At 48.4% G+C, this 20,246-nt stretch overlaps 1 protein-coding gene across 2 annotated transcripts in view; it reads left to right on the top strand.

The window, feature by feature from the left end:
- Nucleotides 1–20,246, top strand: part of gse1b (Gse1 coiled-coil protein b) — a 233,254-nt gene that overhangs the window by 201,245 nt on the left and 11,763 nt on the right. For both annotated transcript variants that reach the window (XM_084056728.1, XM_084056727.1), the window contains exons 4-10: nt 7,725–7,933; nt 13,812–13,978; nt 14,405–14,605; nt 15,229–15,408; nt 16,005–16,363; nt 16,998–17,325; nt 19,460–20,106. In XM_084056728.1, coding sequence (XP_083912854.1) covers nt 7,725–7,933; nt 13,812–13,978; nt 14,405–14,605; nt 15,229–15,408; nt 16,005–16,363; nt 16,998–17,325; nt 19,460–20,106 — 2,091 coding nt within the window. The remainder of the gene's footprint in view (nt 1–7,724; nt 7,934–13,811; nt 13,979–14,404; nt 14,606–15,228; nt 15,409–16,004; nt 16,364–16,997; nt 17,326–19,459; nt 20,107–20,246) is intronic.

The raw sequence follows: 20,246 nt of genomic DNA, 5'->3' as shown, positions 1-20,246 counted from the left end.
TGCACACACCCAAACACCCACACACTCGCGCTAGCAGTTGTCTTCGCAACTGCGTTGAGCCTTGTGATTCCTAGCATGCTGCGGCCTGCTGGCCTTTCATTAGCTGGTTTGACTCACCTCACCCTTCAGTGTTCACCTCCACTGCCGTTCTGCTCCTCTCTGCTCACTCTCTGTCTGCATGTCTCTCACTCTCCCTCTCTCAGTCCAGGACCTTACCTTGCAGTTAATATACAGAGGTGAATGGTGCAGTGCTATATATTTTCGCTGTTGGCCGCAAACCTCTTCAGAAACGTTACTTTTGACGAAATGGAAAAAATAGAACGTGTTCCAATGGACCCAGTGTAGTTATTATTCAGTTACTTTTAATTAGTCACTCACTTCTATGCTCTTGGTAATACTTTTCATTGGTTGAATATTTATAAAACACACACACATACCACTTACACCTGGTGTCCCTATTTTGGGCTTTGCCATTATAGGCAAGAATATAGGTGATAAAATAGCCAATCTACAAGCTCACAATTTGTTGCGACATGTTGTGACTGTGAGCTAGCAGATTGTCTATTTTCGTTAATTTTGTGCGACTTTTGTCAGATGTCAGAAAATATGCCCGACAGACAATATCTGATATATGTGTCATCATGACTCTGTGTCCTGAAGTCTAAAAGGAATTAAATGGGTTTGTGTACCAGTATCACAGCCACGGGCTGCCACCCTGATTTAAGAACCCCTGCACGCTGCCTGTCTTTTAAACACACACACACACACACACACACACACACACACACACACACACACACACACACACACACACTGTCACTTGTCTGTGGCGAGTATAATGAATCGCTCTGTGTACTGAGCGCTGTGCTTGGATAATGAATATCAGAGCCGCATAAAGGACACGCATTCAAACTTCACTTGCACTTGCGTGCACATACACAAACACAATGCGCCTGCTCTCTCACACACACACACACACACACACACACACACATGCTCGCACACACACAGGCCTCCGCTCAGAATGGCAGGCACACTGGTATCTGATTAATTAGGCAGATCTGGTTTTAATCCACTCACCTGTTTCTTCTCTCTCTCTCACACACACACACACACACACACACACACACACACACACACACACACACACACACACACACACACACACACACACACACACACACACACACATACATACATGCCCCTGACACTTGCATTCATATACGCATCACTAGTGTCAGATTACTGTGTTCATGTGTAGTATTGTTTGTAGCAGGGCTTCAGACTAACCTTTTACATTGGTTGCACTGGTGTGGTTAATTTCATGTAGGTGCACCAGCACATAATTTAGCTACTCCCAAGATTTTAGGTCATTATATTAGATATAATGTACGGTAACTCACACTGGGGGAGAAATAAAGTCCACTAAGCATGTCTACATCTAGGAGAAGGGAGTAGTGTTTGAAATGTATTCATCGCTAACTTTAAAATAGCAGCTCTGCAGGCATAGCTTTAAAGATTGGAACTATTAGGTGCTCTCAGGTGTGGTATGTGTGTGCCTGGATGTGCACATGTGTCCGCACCAAGGGGCAAGTCTTGGATATTTACGATGAGGCCAACACGGAAGCTTATGAATGGCCAGAGTGGCGCTGTTTTACCCTGCGCCGACCTGCGGTGTCAGAAAGAATTTATTTTAACGCAAGTGAATGGGTTTTTTGACCTACAGTCTTGGAACAATCGGCTTCATTTTCGGTCTGTAGAAAGCAGGGGAGTGGCTTTGTCCATCTCATTTATACAGTCTATGGTCTGCACATACACATAGATCTATGACTACCTGATGATAGAGAGCATGTTGAATGTTGAAGTAGCAATTGTCTACTGTGGTGAATGTGTGTGTGGTGGCAACTCCCCAGTCCTCTTGGTATAGAGTTAGAACTGGTCTGGTATGTAAATGGATAACAGAATGGCACGTGGCACCAGTGGTTGAAAGAAACTTAAGAACTGTACTGTAACTACTGTACTTAAGTACTATTTTGACTTTTTTATACTTTACATTCCTACTCCACTATATCTCAGAGGACAATATAGTTTAGCTTTAGTTACTAGTTACTTTGCAGGTACATACTATGTAAATACAATTGTAATTGTAACACAGTATTCCTACTTTGACTTAGTTTTTACAGACCTGCTAAACGAAAAATTGAGTTTGGTTTCAGATTGTTTGGGTCGCAGACAACAAATGTATAGGACACAACTAAATTACTACCTTTTTATCGTTTCCTATATTAAAAAAAAAAAAAGTATTTCAAAAGATTTTTAAAAATTAAGCAAAAAGCAAAAAAAGTATTTTATAAAAACAAATATTTCCATAAATAAATTAAAACTGTTTAAGCAATAGTGAAAATAACAGATCTACAAGCTTGTAGATCTGCTTTTTTCACTAGTTTGGGTCCTGGGCAAGTTGATGGCTAATATCTCTTTTGGGTCTTGAGCTACAAAGTTTGGGAACCACTGCTCTTGAGCCCTGTCTAGTGTTCTTCCTGTGTAGTATACTTCCTGTGTAGTATACTTCCTGTGTTGTATACTTCCTGTGGTGTGTGTGTGTGTGTGTGTGTGTGTGTGGGGCCAGGGGCTTCCCTTGCTTCCGGGAGCCCAGAGCATCTTGTACTGTACAGTAAAATCCTGAGCGGTTAATTTAACCCCGAGAGTGTAAAAAAAGGACCAAATGAACACTGAGGATTTTACTGTGTAGTGGGACAGCAGGACTGTTTGTCTCTGACCTCTCCATCTGGAACCTGCCTGGAGCTCACACAGGGGGGTGGGTGTGTGGTGTGTGTGTGTGTGTGTGTGTGTGTGTGTGTGTGTGTGTGTGTGTGTGTGTGTGTGTGTGTGTGTGTGTGTGTGTGTGTGTGTGTGTGTGTGTGTGTGTGTGTGTGTGTGTGTGTGTGTGTGTGTGTGTGCGCACGCGCGCATGTTAGAAAGAGAGAGAATAACTTTTTCACTGTCCTCGAGGCAAACCCTTCCGGCTCAGACTCTCTGAAACACTCAAAAACAAGATCTTTCTCTCTCTCCCCCCTCCCTCCATGCATGCACACTAACCCTACACACCACACAGATGTGTGTTTATCAGCAAACAGAGTATAATGTACACCTATGCTTCATACAGTATAGCAGCAGAAACACAGGACTGCTCTTCTTACTTCTCTCCGCCATCTTGTGTAGCGTCTTCCTTCCCTTTACTGACACACACACACACACACACACACACACACACACACACACACACACACACACACACACACACACACACACACACGCTGTGCATGTCTCCTCCCACCACCCGTCCAGCCATGCAGATTACAGGCTTTTTGTGGTGTTGTCAGTGCATGGCGAAGACTGTAGTGGCAGGTGTGTGTGTGTGCGCATGCGTGTAAGTGCATCAGTATTTTATGTGTGGGGGTGTAATGTGTGTGTATGAACATGCTTGTGTGCCTATGTGTGTGTACACGTATGTGTATGTATGTATGTGTGTGTGTACATGTGTCGTGCTAGCGTGTGTTGTCGCGGTGGCATATGGATGCGGGGTTGGCTGGGCACTGCTATGCACACCAGGTGTGAAATAGACTGTTTAATTAAGTGCTGATGTTGTTCTAATGCATGCAGAGAGGGAGGAGGTGTGGAGCGGAGGAGGAGAGGTGGAGGTGGTGGAGGGGGAGGTGAAGAGCACCTTCTGCCTGACAGGGCCGGGCCTAGCTACCGGGGCTGCCTCAGATTTTGCTGTTTTGGCAGACAGAGGTTTGTTACAGAGGCCATTTAGCTGTGGTATCATTCTCGTACCATATTTTCTATATATTATCCACTTAAGCCCTATTTTATACTTTGTCGTACGACAGTGTCACACTAAAATATGCGATCTACAAGCTCACGCGAGCTTGTTGCTATTTTTACTATTTTTTAAAAACCTTTTGAAAATATGGCCAAAATAGGAATGCCAGGTTGAAAAGTGGTTAATAAGGCTTAATGATCATGTGAGCTTCCACTTTCAGTGTCTTCCTTTTGAATCAAAGGGATCAGAACAAACAAGGTCAGAAGTTGAGTTAAAAGGTGTTGGCTGCACTGGGACGCTCGGGCAACGGCCTGTGACCACGTCGGTTGTTTGTTTGTTGCTGCTGGTGTCGTGTGTGTGTGTGTGTGTGTGTGTGTGTGTGTGTGTGGCTCAGCTTGAGCGGTCAAGTGTGGAGGCAGTCTGGGAGAGTTGGACTGGTAATAGAGGAGGCGACGGAGAGAGGAGCTTCACATTAATCACACACAGCCTGGGACTAAGACAGCACTCTCCCTCTTTTTTCTCTCCTTCCTTGCTTTCTTTCTCTCCCTTTGTCCTGCTCTCCCCCAGTCTCTCTCTCTGTCTCTCCTCCTTTGAGTCTCTGCCTCCCTCTCTTCCACGCACGCACACACACACACACACACACACACACACACACACACACACACACACACACACACGCGCATGCACTGACAGTCGGTAGAGCTAATGATGTGCAGGTAGAGAGCAGATGAGCCTGGTTCACTGTGACTCTAGGGACCAGGGCTGTGCTTTGGTTCCTCTCATCCTGTCCCTCCCAGTGGGCCCAGCCAGCCAACCTGTCAGCCAGCCAGCTAACCAGCTAGCCACCCAACCAGCCAGCCAGTCAACCAGCCAGCCAGCCAGCTAACCAGCTAGCCACCCAAGCAGCCAGCTAGCCAGTCAGCCAGCCTGTCAGCTAACCAGCTACCCACCCACCCAAGCAGCCGGCTTAATCTCGGCGGGGGGGGGTGGCTTATGTCAGAACGAATGACATCATACTGTTGCCAATCGCTCGCTTTGCATATGATTTCCTTTTCCTCCCGTTGGCCTGGTGATCAGGGCACCAATCCAATTTCAGGATATGGGTAGAAGGAGGGAGAGGACAGAGAGAGAGAGATTGGCATGGAAATTAGAGTGGAGGGGGCAGACGAGAAGTGAAAATCTTGAGGGTTGGAAGAAACGAGGCGCCTCTGACTATCCGCAGTTCAAGCAAGCATATAAAGGGATCACACGTGCACACTCTTACATACATGACACACATCAGACATGTCCCTGTGCCCTAACTGGCTGTAACTGTAGTAAATGTGTTTATGAAAAATGTATGCAGAGGCTGACATCTCTGCTGCTTGGGTGGCAGGCAGCCTGTTTGAAGAACAGAAGGGAAGGAAGGAGGCCGTGTAAAGTGTGCGTGTGTGCGAGTCTGCGTGGTGAAAGTGGGATGGAGAATAATTGCAGAATAATAGCTGTGCGTGTGGTATACGGCAGCTTGTGAAGTGTACACACAGATTCAGTACGCTGTGAAAGACGGCCCTCTCTCTGTCCTCCTCCCCTCACCTAGTTCTTCTCCTCCTGCTCCCTCTCAATTATTCAGTGTGCCCTCCCTGCTTTCGTCTTCCTCTGCCCCCCCCCCCTCCACCGAGAGCACCAAGGTGGAGAAATACAGATGGAGAGAGAGAGAGGGAGAGAACAGGTTTATTACTAGAAGGAGCTTCAGCAGCCCAGGATTACTGTGATCACTCTCTCTCTCTCTCTCTTTCTCTCTCTCTCTCTCCCTCCTCACTCCCTCAAGTCTGCTTTGTCCCACCCCATGTCTGGTGGGTGGGTGGGTGCGTGCGTGTTGGGCTTGTGACTGAATAGGCTGTGACATTAGAGCTGTATTAAGTGTAGCTGTAGTCCCCAGGCTGAGTGGGCTGCTATTGATTGGCCTAGTCTTGTAGGGGAGAGTAATGGCTCTCTGAGGTGATGGGGAGGGGGGGGGGCACTAATTGCTGTTGTGCAGACAAGCTATGCCCATGTACACCCACTCCCACTCCACATCTCTCAGCTCTGCATCCCCCCACCTCCCACCACCTCTTACCTCATACCTGTTTTTGCAGTGCACTCTCATTGTGTGTGTGTGTGTGTGTGTGTGTGTGTGTGTGTGTGTGTGTGTTTTGTCATTTTGTCAGCCTCTGTCCTAATTTCTCATTAAATTATCTCACCTTGCATGTATTCTCTCTCTTTCTCTTTTTATTCTGCTTGACCCCCCCCCCCCCCCCCCAAGCCCCTGGCCTAATCTTCACCCAGCCCATAGATTTTCTTTGGGCCTTCACCTCCTGCCATTATTGATTCTCTCCATTATTTAGTGATATGAGTCCGGACGAGGTGTTTAATACGGATCGATACCTCGGCCGCACAGACACGCCGAGCTGACGTCACACCTGTTGGCTTCTGTTGCCACGGAAACGGAAGCAGGTTGACGGGGATGGCGGTCGGGGCAGGAATTTGCGTTGCTGGTTGTTGTTGTTGTTTTGTTGTGATGGTGATAATTGGAGAGGAAGTACGTAGTAGACCCAAAACTAGCCAAGAGGTTTCATCTACTTTATCATGCACACACGTGCCCCAGACGCAAACATCCTCACTGCTCTTGGTGCAGTACTGTACAGTTTTTACACTTCAACTGTTAAAATGAATACCCCAGATTTTGCTCTGTAGGATTTGTGTCCCACCGAGAGGGTTGTGACCCAGTTTGACTGTTTTCATGTTGAGAGGAGGAGACAAGCGACAGGGGACAGACAACATGCAGGTTACTACTCTCAAATTATATGAGAAAGAAACACTTAAGGGGAGATGGTGGGGAAAAAGAAAGGCTAGTATTTTACATCAAGACGTATGCGTCATTCTCTTTCTCTCTCCTTTATTTGCAATGAAGAATCAACCTCGTTATGAATAGAAATGGCTTCGCTTTATCGCTGTGTAATATTCACCTTCTGTGTGGATATACTGGGGATGAGATGAGCAACATTTTGGAAAAAAAAAACATTTCTGGTTAATTCATACGTTGTCATACAACCCCTGAAAATAACTGATTTTCAACCAAATTAAGTGACATTGTATGACAAAATATGACTTAGGCTTAAGGCTGTACAGAGTTGTGTGCGCGTGTGCGTGAGCATATGATACGAGAGCTTTGTGTCCCCGCAAAGTTCTCATATCATATGCGAGCCATGTGACCAGACTGTGACCCTGTGCTACAGGCTCTCCCTGCAGGGCTGTGTTAATGTGGCACAGCGACAGCGGAGCATACAAGCTCATTGGGACAACTCCTGTCCCCCACTGTGTGTGTGTGTGTGTGTGTGTGTGTGTGGGCGTGTCTATTTATACCTGTGTCTTGCCTGCCTGCACGTGCAACTGCACAGTTCATTTCAGTGAGGCTGCTTCTATGATGTGAGGGCGTGTGTGTTGTCGTGGGATGTGTGTTTGTGTGTGTCCCGCAGTGTGTCAATGCTGTGTGACTCTCACAGGGTTGCTCATCCTGATCACTGTCACTTTGTAATGACCGCCCAGGGCCATCCATCTGGCTGTGTGTGCACTGTGTGCATTTTCTTCTCTCTTCTTTTTTTTTTTGCTACAGTGGTCCTTTTTAGTCCCTTGTGGATGAGTTGTATCATTGCAGCAGTATTAACCCTTCCTGTTACAGTGAGAACACATGGTTGTCCGCCAGTGACACTTAAGCCCAATGCACTTTGTCGTAGGACAAATGGTGAAAGTAGCCGATCTACAAGTTCACAATGCGTTGCCATTCGATGCATTGTGAGCTCGTAGAATGTAGATCTGCTATTTTTGTAAATTACACCTTATTGTGTGCTCACTTCATCTCCCCCTCTCTCTGTATCTCTAGCTGGGTCTTCCATCAGCAGTGAGTCTTCTCCAGTGTCATCCCCGGCCACCAACCACAGCTCTCCGGTCAGCACGCCCAAGAGGGGTCCCCTGGGCCCTGGGCCTGTCCTGGTCCCTAGTGGGGGCCACAGCGTGCCAAACACCCCACCCGTAGTCACCATCGCTCCCACCAAGACCAGCAACGGTCTGTGGAGGAACGAGGGACGCCAGGTAAGACCCCACACACACACACACACGCACACACGCACGCACGCACGCACGCACGCACGCACGCACGCACGCACGCACGCACGCGCGCGCACACACACACACACACAAGACCTTCAAACAAATATTCTCACAATGTATGTTTGAAAAACATACATTGTGAGAGAGAAACTCTACATAGTTCATGATATTTGAGGGTTCAGAGCTCTGTGGACACTGTTGTGGCTCTGTCTTTGTGTCTAGTTTTGACCGTCAATGCAACATTTAAACATTTTTTTAGGTGTCTGTCAACACATGCCTTTCTCTAACACAGTATACAGTACACACCCACATGCACACACATACACACACACACACACACACACACACACACACACACAGAGGCTCTCGTGGGGATTAGTGCATTTTCTAGCTTGGCCTGTCACCTCTGGCATGGCAGAATGTTTCTGGCATATGTACATCTGACATGGCTGGCGGCACTATGAATGGCTAACACCCTCCCCCCCACACACACACACTCTCTGTCTCTCCTCCTCCCTCTCTCATGGCGCTGTGTGTTAAACAATGCCAGCTGCCACCAGGCCGACGAGGTGACAGTCTCAACGGCAGCTAACATCTGTGCCCCCACACCACCCCACCACCCCCCCCCTTCCCTCCATACCCCTCTTGCCCTTGGCCCAGCTATCCTCCCCTGAGCACCAAACTTCAGCCCCTCTCTCCACCCCACCCCCCACCCTCCAGCCCGGCACCACCACCCATCACCCACATCCGACATCATCCTCTTCACCAACAGTCAAGTGCATCCTGTGCCTCATTGCCCGTGCAGGCCCCTCACCCTTAACACGGAGAGAGAGTGCTGCCTGCTTTGATAAGGAGTGGATTATGGATTATGGTCTTGCTTTAAGCCTTCTTATCTCAGCTCAGGGCTAATGGTCGAGGACAAGCACGCAGTTTATGGACAGCAGTCCGAGAACGCCGCAGATCACTTCGGCGGTTCCCCGGAGATTGGGGATAGGGGGTGGGGCAGAGAGCGAGAGGCAGCCAGTCAGCCAGCTTGCCAGCCAGCCAGCCCACTCTGTGTGTGTGTGTGTGTGGGAGCGTCCAGGCCATTGTCCTCTCGCCTGGGCCCCAGCTGACCTCCTCTCACCCTCCATGGCCTGTGGCACATTAGCGGTGATAGAGTTCAAGGGTCAGTTGGGGCCAGGATGGACTGGAGAGAGACAGAGGGGACTCTCCGAGTGATGTCACCGTTGTCGCAGCAACTCAAGCGTCGCTGACGTGTTTATTTAAGTGGGGAAGCGAGAGCGAGAAAGAGAGAAAGATATGCCATATTGGAACAGAGTGAAGTGAGGCAGGTGGCCTCCACTCCTTCACACCGCCATATAGATCAATCCTGTGTGTGTGGGTGTACGGGGTCAGGCCGGGACTGAGCATGTTGTGGCGTTGGGTTTGTGGCGCCTCCGACAGCTCGGGGTCCACCCTGTGATATGATGGGAGTTGAGGTGAGGGGAGTTGAGGTGGACAAGAGGGTGAGAAGAGATAGGAGGGGTGGAGTGGGCTGTGGGGGTGGGTGCATCTCCTCTATTTACACTGTGTCGCTCCGGTGAACACATTTAACTCTGTGGTCACACAAGAGAGAGAGACACACGCACATGCGCGCGCACACACACACACACACACACACACACACACACACACACACACACACACACACACACACACACACACACACACACACACACACACACACACACACACACACACACACACACACACACACACACACACACACACACACACACAAACGAAACGTCCCTCTCAAACAAAGACAGTTCTGTCTGGCCCTCTGCTTGCTCTTCTAATCACCAATGAGGAAGGGAAAGGCTGGGAGAGGGGAACTGACCCATGCTGACATTAGAGTAAGATTTCACTGCCATGTCACTCATCCTCTCTCTCTCTCTCTCTCTCTCTCTCTCTCCGTCTGTCTCTCTCTCTCTCCGTCCCTTGTTCCAACCCCACTTCTGTCCTCCCTCCTGCTCAGTTCAATTAGTTTGTTGCCCTGTGTTTTGCTACGCTGCCCCGTTCTCTGACCTGTGGTCCCCAGCACTTGTGTATAAGCATGCAGTGGTGACCACCATTTAACTCAGAAGGTACAAATGTAACCATTGGGTTACATTTGTACCCTCTGAGAGTCACAAATGGATAAATGAACACAGAGGATTTTACTGTGTATGGGGAAAAGGGGAAACGAGAGAGAATTGTTCATATGCAAAGGCAGCAATCAGGCATCTGTAAAAAAAAAAAAAAAAAAGGTTTGTGTTTTTGTGTGCATGCACGTGTGACCTGTGTGGCTGTGTTTTTTGTTCTTACGCTCATTTTGAATTTACAAAAACAAAATGTATATACGCTCGCTTGAGGTGGTTTTCACCTTTTTTTTTAAAGTTCTGACATATCAAACTTTAGCTCTCATTACTACTAATGATTTTGCACAAAAAATTGGACAATTAAATTGGAGCAACATTAACGTAACTATACCTTCCCACGTTTCTGCACATATTTGACTCATTCCAAAATATGAATTCAGATTTATAAAATGGATAATGAATAGCACTATGTTTCTTGTTACTTACTACTATTGATTGTGCTAAACGAATTGGACTATTAAGTAGAAGCATGTTGCATGTTAGCACATGTTTTTCCACATGAATGTTCTTGAAACGTTCCGAAGTAAGCCTACACGTTAAGATGAAATCATATAATACTGATGTTTCATGAATGATTGAGGTTGAATGAGTTTGCACTGTTGCTCCGTTCATTAATACTCCCTACTTATTCTGTACTGATGCTTTAGCCTCATATCCTACTAGTTAATCACTGTATCCAACTTTGATAGTCAGATGACAAATTGGAACAGTTGTGGATGGAAATTATTCTGATTTCCTTTTTTGTGACACTTTGAAAATGTGCTTGACAATTTATGGAAACACGGATTATTGTGTAATGTGTAATTGCTAATTACCGAACAACCAAAAACAACAAATCTTCAACAGAAACGTTGTTTTTCAGTTGAAAAAAAAAACACATAGTTTTTGACATACAACATACAGTCAATGTGTGTCAATGTGTGTCTCTCTCTCTCTGATGGGTGGTGATGAGAGGGGAAGAAGGCTGAAGCAGAGAGGGAGGGAAGACTGGGTGCATTGGCATTCTGCTTTAATGACTGCAGGAGTCTGCTCCCGCTGTTGCCTCTAATTGCTTTTTAATTGGCAATTTGGATTCATGGCTACACCTGAGAGGCGTAAATGAGCAGTGTGCAATGCACAGGGTCTCCTAACCCTCACCGAGGGGGCACAGAGGCGTCGCTCAGCTGTCTGTTAATATTGTGTGTTTGGGGGCTGAGTGCTTGTATTTGTGCTGTGCATTGTGATATCTGGCAGGCAGTTTGTGAATAGCGTGCCTGATGAAAAGTAGGCCACACTTTGTTTTTGTGGGATGAAACATCAAGAAAGAACAAAATAGCAGGGGGACTAATGGTGGTAGAGGACTTATGTGATAGAGGACTTTCTTATTTTTTTCTTCTCCAGGACTAACGTACCCTGCACACGTGTACGCACATGCTCATGCTCAAATTCAAATACATACAAAGGAGGTGGCTTAGTCAAAAGACAATTATGTGTAGAATGCTCCCTAACATTCAGAGTTAAATTTGATTTGCACACAGGTTGCCCCATTCATTTATTGAATAGAATGGATCCACTGGATTCCTGTTATCAGAGGGAAATAAATAATGAACCTGAGGGAGTCACCAGACAGACGGTGGCTATAACTATTGCACCATGGCCAGTAGAAATTGACCACTTTTACAGGTGCGTCCTTGCAGTATCCAAATGTGCTTTTCATCGAGACAGATTGTCCCTCCCTTGGATCCACTTATGAAGCTTTTCGATCAAATAAAGTGCATCTTATTTGCTCCAAACCTGCATCTCTCACATCCCTGCTCGCCATTCACCAGGCCACACTTGAGCGCTCTCCAAACAAGAGCCCCCAGTTGGCGTGTGTGCAGAGGATGTGAATCAAGACAAGATGTCACAGCAAGTCCCATTTTGGAATGAACCCTAATTCTACTCCTTTTGCCTTATTTGTCTCTGAACATATTCAGACGGAATAAAACTAGCTGCTGCCCCTGCTATCATTTCCCAGTGATTAGAGGAGACCATCAGAGATCTCAGTTTATGTGGTAGACTGGAGCTCTTTGCGGTGTCTGTCCATAGCCTCCATCCGAGTGATTTACAGTCATATTACTGGCTAGGCATTGCTAGCCTCATAGACTCTGCACTAATACATCTTTATGATGGTTGGGACGTGAGCAAAAGGACCTGTGTATGTGTACGTGCGTGCACGTGTTAAACAATTCCGCGATGGACTAAATGTCTGGTTGTTCACCACAAATAACAGTGTAATGTCTACTCTGGTCTGTCTAATAGTCAGGTTTGCAGCTCCCAGACAGCCACCAGTCAGCTTTGAGTAGAGACAGGGGGGGGGGGGGGCTGGATGGGAGGGAGGGAGCAGGGAGGAGACGTGAGGTGAGGGCCACGGCGTCTCCCCTTTTCCCGGACGGTCTCTGATTTTGACTTCTTTTGACATATCTGAACCACTTTTCCGGATGGCTGCTCATCGAGAGGGAAAGGCCACCAAACACCCCCCCCCTCCCTGTGCTCATGAAGCCATTAGAAGGGGAGGGGCCTGGGATGTTAGCGCATCAGTGTCAGTCTGGGTCAGTGGCTCCAGAACAGGAGGTGAGGGTAATGGCTCACTAAATGGGATTTGTTTTATCAGCGGCAGTGGCAAAGTGGGAAGATGGCTGCCGCTTTCTCTCTAATCCCAGGGAACCCAGAGGTTAATTTAGAGGGCCATGACTCCCCTCCATCTCTCTCCCTCTTTCCCTCCGTTGCCCTACTTGACGTCCACTCCCCCCCAACCCAATAAATAGTTTCCTCGTACTCTTGAGTATAAGGTCTGTAAGTTTCGCAGTTCCGCGATTGCATTTGTGGGCAGAGGGGAAACCAAAGCTTCAGAGAATGCACTCCCACTCTCTCAGCAGGATGTCTTTGTAGCTCTGTAGCAGTGTATGAGCCCGCTGGGTGTTTGTGTGTGCTTGTTGTGGGATTGGATAAGTGAGCTCAGGCTTGCTGCCAAAAGGAGAGAGAGAGAGAGAGAGAGAGAGAGAGAGAGAGAGAGAGAGAGAGAAAGAGCAGAGAGAGAGAGAGACTCCTGTGGACTTTGTTGTAGATACTGAGATACTGAGATCAAAGTCAGCATCTCAATAGACATACTGGTGTTGTAGATTCGCCAGTACCACATCCTCATCTGTCACTAGAACAATATACTGTTCCTTGTTTGTATCTAAGGAGGCTTGGTAGCCGTGTTCTCTCTGCTATCTGTCTTTGTTTCTCTCCTCCATTTTATGTCCTCATCAGAGAGCTCTTGATCGCTCTGTTTCACAGGGAGGAGGAGGTGTGTGTGTGTGTGTGTGTGTGTGTGTGTGTGTGTGTGTGTGTGTGTGTGTGTGTGTGTGTGTGTGTGTGTGTGTGTGTGTGTGTGTGTGTGTGTGTGTGTGTGTGTGTGTGTGTGTGTGTGTGTGTGTGTGTGTGTGTGTGTGTGTGTGTGTGTGTGTGTGTGTGAGAGAGGGGGAGAGAGAGAGAGAGGGGAGTATGGTGCCTAGGGGGATGTTGACTGGAAGGGGGGGAATTCTCCACAAACAGGCCTATTCTATCGTCCTCTTCACCCCCAGGATGGGCTCCATGAGTGTGGACAACCGTGTCGGTCACAGGCCCTCCGGAACAATGACTAAGCCTCTCTCTTTCTCACTGTCTCTCTGCAGGCTGACTCGGGACCACGTGGGGCCAGTAGGGAGCGTCTAGGGGCAGAGGGGGGCCTCCCGCAGGATAAGGGTGGCCCCTCAGTCCCTGCACACCTCCTGGGAAACCCCTATGCCTTTGGCCTTACTCCTGGTGCTGTCATGCAGGACTCACGCTTCCAGCCGCTCAAGTGAGTGACTGCCTTCTGGATATTACTTATCATCAGTCCTTTATTTAAAGCACTTTCACCCTGGTGTCCCTGTGTTGGGCATGTCATTATAGGTGAATATTTAAAAAGATGTTTCAAGAAATTAATCAAATAGTGAAAATATCAGATCTACAAGCTCACATGGTGTTGCTATGGGACGCGTTGTGAGCTGGTAGACCGGGTATTTTCGCATTTTCGTCGTAGGACAAAGTATATAGGGCTTAAGTGGTTAAGTGTAACTATGTTCAGTAATTTGTCTTGGTGGTGCTGTTGGAGACACACATTGACAATCATAATACATGTAATACTTGAGACTAATTCATCCTATACCCTCCATTAATTCTCTCCTTCCCATATTTCCTCTCTGCTCTTCCTCCTTTGTTCTCTTGCCCTGCTCTTCCCTATCAGTCTGCCCAGGCAGTTGACTCACGCAGTGCCCCCTGGTGCCGTACCGGAGGAGTACCTGCGTGGTTTCCGGCCTTACGCCACGGCTGAGGACGCCCTCCGTATGCCCTCCTTGCCCCTGGGCCTAGACCCCGCCACTGCAGCTGCTGCAGCTGCCTACTACCACCCTAGCTACCTGCCCCACCCCTCCTTTACCCCCTACAGGTGAGCTGCTCTGGGGATTTTATAATACAGTAGACACGCCTCCAAGCTGTCAATATAAGCCTTGGTTTGCAGCGTCTCTTCTATCCTAGTTGCGAATGTACCCTATATTTTCTAGAAGCATGTGAATGTGTGCGTGCGTGTGTGTTTATCAAGAGAGAGGGGGGGGGGGTGTGAGTGCTGCGTGCCCCCAGTCTGTCAACCTAGCAGGATCAGAAGACTTTAGCACCCATCACACACTGTACTGTAATGGAGTTAATGAGAGGATGTTCCATGCTTGTCTCACACTCTCTCACACACACACACACACACACACACACACACACACACACACACACACACACACAGACACAGACACAGACACAGAGGTGCAGTGCTAGATGGATGCAGTGCTAGATGGATGAGGTTATCTGACAGAGCACGTCTCGTCACAGTGAGATGGAAGAGCCTGTGATGCTGCTCCGTCAGGAGATGGAGATAACTCAGGTTAATGGAGTAATGAACACCACGCTGTCACCGCAGGGGCTGCCGTGTCGTTTTCCTGGCGTCTCTCACTCTCTCTTTCTCTTCCCTTCCTTCCTTTCTTTTGCTTTGGCATTCTCTCCTTCCCCCCCAATCTCCCACAGGATGGATGATCCGTTCTGTCTCTCAGCTTTGAGGTCACCCTTCTACCAACTGCAAGGAGGGGGGGGCATGCCACCTCTGCACCCCTCTGCCGTTCACATGCACCTACCGGGGGTGCGTTACCCCGGAGACCTCACGCACCCCTCACTGTCCGCCCTACAATCTGAGAGGATCTCTGAGAGGTAAAGTCCTTACACACACACACAAACACACGTGTGCGCACGCACACACACATTCTTTACACATTTTACGATGCCATATTTGCCATTTTACCATAAGCCTGAAGCCGAAAAATAGCAGATCTACAAACTGTGTGCTTGTAGATCAGCAATTTTTGAGTGCACGACACAAGTACACAACTAAGTATAATTCAGGCATTACGCTACCTCCTCTAGTCCCTAAACCTAACCTCTAAATGCCTAATCCTTACACTAACCCCAACCTGAATCTGTACGTTGTAATTGTAAACCTATGTAACCATAAAACCATAACACAAGCAATTTCTCTTGTGAGGACCAGGAATTGTGTCTTCACAATGTCTATTTCTCAAATTCTACTAGGTCCTCAAAGTATAGTAATACACACACACACACACACACACACACACACACACACACACACACACACACACACACACACACACACACACACACACACACACACACACTATATGCACGGGCAAATGCAAACGCATGCATTGCAATGATGCAGTGTCCCTGTTAATGAAGCAGCACATCGCTCTTTGTCTCTCTCTCTCCCCCTATTGTCCTCCCTTCAGGCTGCAGATGGAGGACGAGCTGCGGCAGCGCGAGAGAGAGCGTGAGCGCGAGCGAGAAAAGGAGAGGGAGCGCGAGGCGGAGAGAGAGAAGGAGCGGGAGAGGGAGCGAGAGAGGGAGAGGGAGCGCGAGCGGGAGAAGGAGCTGGAGAGGGAGAGGGAGCGCGAGCGAGAAAGGGAGCGCGAGAGGGAGAAGGAGAGGGAGAGAGAGAGGGAGCTGGAGAGGCAGAAGGAGAGGGCGCAGAGGGAGAAAGAGCTGCAAGTGTCCAAGGCCATGGAGAGCCACTATCTGGCTGAGTTCCACGCCATGAGGGCGCAGGAGGACCGGACCAAGCCCGAGAGACTCACCCCGAATCGGACCGGTATGACATGAGCCCCTCTCTCCTCTGGAGGAACATATGAAATCCAATCCAATACATACTTTATTTATAAAGCACATTTTAAAACACATTTCAACAGATTTGACCAAAATGCTGTACAGTCTGTTAAAAAGCATAAAAACAAATAAAAGCATAATACATTTGAAAATCAATTAAAATACAATTGAACATAGGTACAACTCTCAATCTGGGTTAAAAGACGGCACAGGGTGAAAAAAAAAGGGTTACAAAATTGTGGAATAAAAATTTTAATTAAAAGCCTGCAGTCATATTGCTTCACTACCATCTAATATAGACACTTCAACAACCAATTGTTGCTTGGAAATGTATGAAGGCCCTCTCAACATCCTGTTAGCTGTTTGCATCACTAGCAACTTTATAACAATCACAACCCTTATGAAGATGATGATGATGATGATAATAATGAATACAAAATAATTCTGGAAATGTTTTTGTAAGCTGTCTGGTTAGATAACAAACGGCTATTTCTTTGAGAGTTAGTGCCGTTTCCCAGGGCAACGGTTACAAACAGGAAGTTCACAAAGGCCATCATTGTTAATTTCTACAGCCTGAAACCATGTAGCAAAACTCATCATTGGCCTTGCTTTCTCCCCAGAAAAAACCAAAGAGCCCACCCTCGCAGCTCCCAAGCCAATCCCACCAGGTCTTCACTCCATCGTCCAACCACATCATGCCGTCCCCGGCCTAGTCTCCGCCCACGGCCTCTACATGGGCCCCGGCACGGTGGGGGCGGGGCTTTCGTCCGCCTTGCTGCTCCAGAGGACCAATGAGGAAGAGCGGTGGTTGGCACGGCAACGTAAGCTGCGTCAGGAGAAGGAGGATCGTCAGTACCAGGTGTCGGAGTTCCGCCAGCAGGTTTTGGAGCAGCACCTGGACCTGGGCAGGACTGCTGATGCACCAGAACACCGCACAGAGGCACACAGGTTAGAACACACACACACACACACACACACACACACACACACACACACACACACACACACACACACACACACACACACACACACACACACACATACTGACTCACTGATTGACTGGTTTTCTATCTTTTGAGGTCATTGCATTAACTTAGACGCATTCCATAAACCCCTTACCTTTATCCTAACTAACAGATGCATGCCTAAACTTAACCCAATCTAACTCTAATCCTAACCATTACCTTAACCCTTACAGATTGACACCAAACCTCAACCCTTACCCTAACCTTAAGCATAACCAATCCAACTCTAATCCTGACCTTTAACCTTTAACCTTTTAACCGGTAACCTTAATCCTAACCGATAAACCCCCAACCTTAAAATCAAACTGGAGACACAATTTGAATCAACCCGTTGTCCAGAACTTGTCTGAAAATATTACCTACAGTATATCAGGAACACACACACACCCGAAACGAGCAAGACTGTCATGCAGCATTGCAGGCCTTTTAGGTACATCCCAAGGTGTTTACCAGTAATTAATTAGAGAATCATCTTGCCCATGTTCATCTTATTCAGTCTTATTACAGATGATTGTTTACACACACACACACACACACACACACACACACACACACACACACACACACACACACACACACACACACACACACACACACACACACACACACACACACACACACACACACACACACACACACTCTCCATCTATGTTCGGGAGTGTTTGTCATTTCCATCCTGAAGGAAACAGTTGTACCTCTGAAGACCAGCCAGACTCGTAAGCTGGCAGGCCTCAGAAGTCTGTTTGTCAGCACTGAAAGAAAGAATACCCTGTCAGAATCCTCCCATCTGCTCTATTCCTGTCCCTGCTACCTTCCAGCACGGCTTCATAGACAAGCAGACAGATGACTGTGTTTAGTTGTGGATTCAGGTTGTAAGGCAGGTTCCTGACGGCTGTTCTCTCGTCTGTAGCGGATGAGGATTTTCAAACAGGCAGCAAGCAGGATGGCTAAATAAGATACACAAAGGCTAATTCCCAGCTAATCCTCTCAACCTTGCACAGCATAAGCTTTCTGCTTACCCTGCTTTGTGAGCGCGAGAGAGAGAGCGAGAGAGAGAGAGAGATTGTGAAGTTAGGTTTAATGATTGGGGTTAATGCTGAACTGGTACTGCAGGGGAGACGCACAACACACACGGCAGCTATCAGTAACAGTACAGTCTAATCACTGCCCACAGGCGACAGATTGCAGATAAAGCACACATACACTGACTCAAATGCACACAAAACAGGAGGCAGGAATAATGTGATTGGTCAGGCAGCCTGTGCCACTGCCAGGTTTGATTTGGAACGAGCGCCTGGACAGTATGTTTGTCTATTAGCGCTCGATCTGTCTTTCTGCCTCATGCCCGATTTATGCTCCGCCGTATGACAGTGGAGCACGCCGGAAAAGCTCACAACGCATCGCATCCGTGTCGTGTTGTGATCTTATAGATTACTATTTACGGCGTGCGACACCGTCGTCCCACAAAGTATAAATCAGGTTTCAACAGCCATGTTCCATCTTTCTTCTCCATAGTATTCTCTCTCTCTCTCTCTCTCTCTCTCACACTCACTCACTCACTCACTCACTCACTCACTCACTCACTCACTCAGAGTGGGAGCCTCTCTTCCCTAACTTTCTAACGATCTGTGTGTCAGTTCCGTTCCTATCTGTCCATCAAGACGATGTCCACCATTTCACCCTGCCTCTCCTTCTGTGGACCCTTCTCTGAACTCACTCTCACTAGTTGTGCATGTGGTCGTGCGTGCCATGCTAAAAGGGCCTGGCAGATCAAAGGCAGCCCAGTGTGTTTGGAGGACAGTGTTAGCCTGCCTTCGCCACATCCTCACTTCGCTCTGGGCTGCTCTGCCTGGGCCTGATAACACCACTTCACACACACACAGATAGACAGGAAGGAAGGGAGGGAGACGCTGTGTTTATATGTGTGTGCCTTCATGTGCTTCTGCATTGTGCGTGGCGGGGGAAGCAATATTTCTTGTCCATGAAAGATGTATAGGTGCTGTGCATTGTAATTGCAGAGCTTGACCCCTGCTTGCCCTGTCCTTGTCTTGGCACAGATCCATACCAAATCACCATGATGGGAGCCGCGACCTCCACCTTCACCTGGGCGCCCCACCACCACTCATCTCCCCCAAACCTCCCCAGCCACCCCGTGAACACCCTCCGCCTACCACCACCCTGTGGAATCCCGCCTCTCTCATCGACACCACCTCAGACTCCAGACGCAGCCACGAGCCCTCAGGGGTGAGCCACTATGAGCTTGCTCGCCCACCTCTAGGATCCTCCAAGCACGAGGACGGGGTCCGGAGGCGAGACGGAGGGCCGATGGAGAAGTATCCCCCGCTGAGAGGCCCGCCGGGCCTGCCCGAACACAGCACCTTCCTGGCTGAGCTGGAGAAATCCACCCAGTCCTTCCTCAGCCAGCAGAGGGCCTCTCTGTCCCTGCCCAGCCAGTATGGGGAGCTGGGGGGGAGTGCAAAGAACAGTGCTGGGCTGAAGGGCTTCCAGGGACATCAGGGGCCCAGCAGACATTGTCAGGCATCAGGGATGGTGGCTGGAGTTCCAGCGTTGGGGCAGCAGGTGGTGGCCTCGGGGACGGGCCCTGACACGGCTCTGATCTACGACGACTTCCTCCAGCAACACCGCAGGCCTGTCAGTAAGCTGGACCTGGAGGAGAAGAGGAGGAGGGAGGCCAGGGAGAAAGGTACAGCACTACCATTAAACCACTTACAGCCTTTATGCTTCGGGGTCCCCCAGGGGTCTAAACTTGGCCCCCTCTTTTTTTCTCTCTATACCAAACCTCTTCAGCAAGAATAGCCAATCTGCAAGCGTTGCGAGCTTGTA

The sequence above is a fragment of the Gymnoscopelus microlampas genome (genome assembly GCF_963454915.1).
Source record: "Gymnoscopelus microlampas genome assembly, chromosome: 1".
In the NCBI taxonomy this organism is placed as follows: Eukaryota; Metazoa; Chordata; class Actinopteri; order Myctophiformes; family Myctophidae; genus Gymnoscopelus; species Gymnoscopelus microlampas.
The sequence above is the reverse complement of the archived record's forward strand: the minus strand, read 5'-3'. Positions and strand labels throughout refer to the sequence as shown.